This window comes from Oryctolagus cuniculus, chromosome Y, assembly GCF_051225735.1.
Source record: "Oryctolagus cuniculus isolate XC-2025 breed Fujian yellow rabbit chromosome Y, ASM5122573v1, whole genome shotgun sequence".
NCBI classification, from domain to species: domain Eukaryota; kingdom Metazoa; phylum Chordata; class Mammalia; order Lagomorpha; family Leporidae; genus Oryctolagus; species Oryctolagus cuniculus.
In genome coordinates, this window is record NC_142889.1 from 417,154 (window position 1) to 420,000 (window position 2,847).

Sequence of the window (2,847 nt, forward strand, 5' to 3'; positions counted from 1 at the left end):
CTGCCTGAGTATTAATACCGAGTCACCTTTGACCCATGCCAGAGTATTAATACCGAGTCATGGCACTGCTATCAGAGTATTATTAATACTGAGTCACATTTGACCCCTGCCAGAGTATTAATGCTGAGTATTAATGCCGAGTCACGGCTCTGCTAGCAGAGTATTATTAATACTGAGTCACCTTTGACCCCTGCCGCAGTATTAATGGCGAGTCACGGCTCTGCTGGCAGAGTATTATTAATGCTGAGTCACCTTTGACCCCTGCCGGAGTATTAATGCCGAGTCACGGCTCTGCTAGCAGAGTATTATTAATACTGAGTCACCTTTGACCCCTGCCGGCCTCTCCAGGGTTTTTAGACGGGAATCCAACCCGCGGTTGCCAGAAGCCTACCGGGCCAGGCACGTTGGCGGGCGTGAGTGATTTCTGTCAACTCCACGGCGGCAGAGAGACTCCGGCCTTCCCGGTGGCGGCAGGGCGAGCTGACCGGCCGGCACGGACGGGGTCGGTAGCAGGTGTTTTAACTCGGCATTTCCTTGAAGTGTGTGTTGAGTGAATAGTAGAAATACTGGTCTAGATGTTTGCTGGACGTGGAGACACTGACTCTTTGCCGCCTGAAATTGGCAGTGAACGGCAGAGCTGGAGTGGACATTGGCAGGTACCACCGGATGTGTCCCGGCTCACAGAGCGACCAGTACCCTCCGGTGCCGACCGCGGGGGACAGGGCTGGCCCCTGGCCCGGTCCAGGTAAATCCATACGGCCTCGGGGTGACCCCTCACAGCAAGTCCTCTTTGCTACCCCTCGTGATGGCTTTCGGTTGGACGTGTCACGTTCTGCTTGACGCAGTCACGTGTGCGCTCGGGCCTGGCCCTCGAAATATTGTCGGCCATCTTTCTTTTCTCTCGCCCCTCGTCCATTGTCACCCCACGTTTCTCCACTTTGTTCTGCCACCACCCTCTTCCCTGACTGACTCGGGGTCACGGTCAGCCGTGTCTGGGCGTTAGGCATGAAACTCTCCACGTCGGGGCCACCTGACTGACTGGGTGTCACGGTCAGCCGTGTCTGGGCATTAGGCATGAAACTGTCCACGTCGGGGCCTCCTGACTGACTCGGTGTCACGGTCAGCCGTGTCTGGGCTTTAGGCAGAAAACTCTCCACGTCGGGGCCACCTGACTGACTCGGGGTCACGGTCAGCCGTGTCTGGGCGTTAGGCATGAAACTCTCCACGTCGGGGCCTCCTGACTGACTCGGGGTCACGGTCAGCCGTGTCTGGGCATTAGGCAGAAAACTCTCCACGTCGGGGCACCTGACTGACTCGGTGTCCCAGTCAGCCGTGTCTGGGCATTAGGCATGAAACTGTCCACGTCGGGGCACCTGACTGACTCGGTGTCACGGTCAGCCGTGTCTGGGCGTTAGGCATGAAACTCCCCACGTCGGGGCCACCTGACTGACTCGGTGTCACGGTCAGCCGTGTCTGGGCATTAGGCAGAAAACTCTCCACGTCGGGGCCTCCTGACTGACTCGGGGTCACGGTCAGCCGTGTCTGGGCATTAGGCAGAAAACTCTCCACGTCGGGGCACTACGTGGCCGTGTCCACTGGGGCTCCCAGAGCGCCGTGAGCGCCCCTAGACGTGTTGGTTGGCGGGCTCACTGCTTTGCGCCCCCGATTTAGCCGCCGTCACCACCTTTCAGAGGCCGTGACGGCCGGATCGCGGATCCCAGGACTCGGTTCCCGCCAGGTAGGTTGGATGAGGCCGCGTGCCCGTCTCCCGAGGGACACTGGCCGGCCTCTGGGGGTGGCCGGCGGGCAGCCGGACGTGTGCCACCTGCTTGGGGAGCCCGGGACGGGGCAGGGGGCAGACGGCCTTCGTTTCAAGAATACGTGTGGGAAACCGCGAGATGGATCTGTATCAGAATTCAGAGGGTTTTGGGTTTTTTTTTTTTTTTGACCCGGTGATGGTGCACTCACGGGGTCACGTGACTGGTTCGTGGCGAGCGAGCACGGCGGGACGTGGCGGGTTCCGGCCTCCGGGAGGAACCGAGAGCTCGGAGCTTGACGTCAGAGAGTTAGCGCCCTGCACGACCGAAAATGAATCTTGACGTGAAAGGAAGGGGGGAGGGAGTGGGGAGGGTTGCGGGTGCGAGGGACATTATGGGGGGAGGGGAGTGCACCCTGCACCCGCACGGGAGACCAGGAGAAGCACCTGGCTCCTGCCATCGGATTGGCACAGTGCGCCGGCCGCGGCGGCCATCTTGGAAGGCAAACCAATGGCAAAAAGGAGGACCTTCTCTCTGTCTCTCTCTCTCACTGTCCACTCTGCCTGTCAATAATAATAATAATAATAATAATAAAAAGAAAAGAAAATGTCCAGGAGAACTGGAATTAAAATGGTGTAAAATAAGTGACATCTACGCAAGACGTTTTAATACACATTTTTTCCCCAGGTATTCAAAACCTTTTTTTTTGTCCCAAAATGAACTCACACTTTTTAACTAAAAGTGTTCAGCTCTGTCTGCTTTTAGAATCTGAGAGCAGCCACAGACAGTATGCAAATGAACAGGGTGTGGCTGTGCTCCGACACAATCCTGTTTATGGACACGGAAATCTGAATTTCGCGCAATTTTTTTTCTCGCCCTCCAGGACATGTGAAAAGCCGTCGTTGGCGTGCACACACGTGTGCGAGAAAAATCGAACCATCTAAGATTTTTTTTAAAAAAAAAAAAATTTTATTTTCTTACAGATGTGAGAAAGAGACACTGAGATGTTTCTTCCCGTCTCCCGGTTCATGTCCCACAATGCCTCTACAACGGCAGGGCCGAGGCTCGGCGGCACCCGGGAGCCGGGAGC

At 56.3% G+C, this 2,847-nt stretch overlaps 1 protein-coding gene across 1 annotated transcript in view; it reads left to right on the forward strand.

Annotated features, from left to right (window-relative positions):
• The first annotated feature begins 630 nt into the window (after positions 1-630).
• The window catches only part of LOC149119086 (neuronal membrane glycoprotein M6-b-like), a 6,759-nt gene continuing 4,542 nt past the window's right edge, over positions 631-2,847 (forward strand). The window contains exon 1 of the mRNA XM_089325171.1: positions 631-745. Coding sequence (XP_089181297.1) covers positions 667-745 — 79 coding nt within the window. The 5' untranslated portion in view covers positions 631-666. The remainder of the gene's footprint in view (positions 746-2,847) is intronic.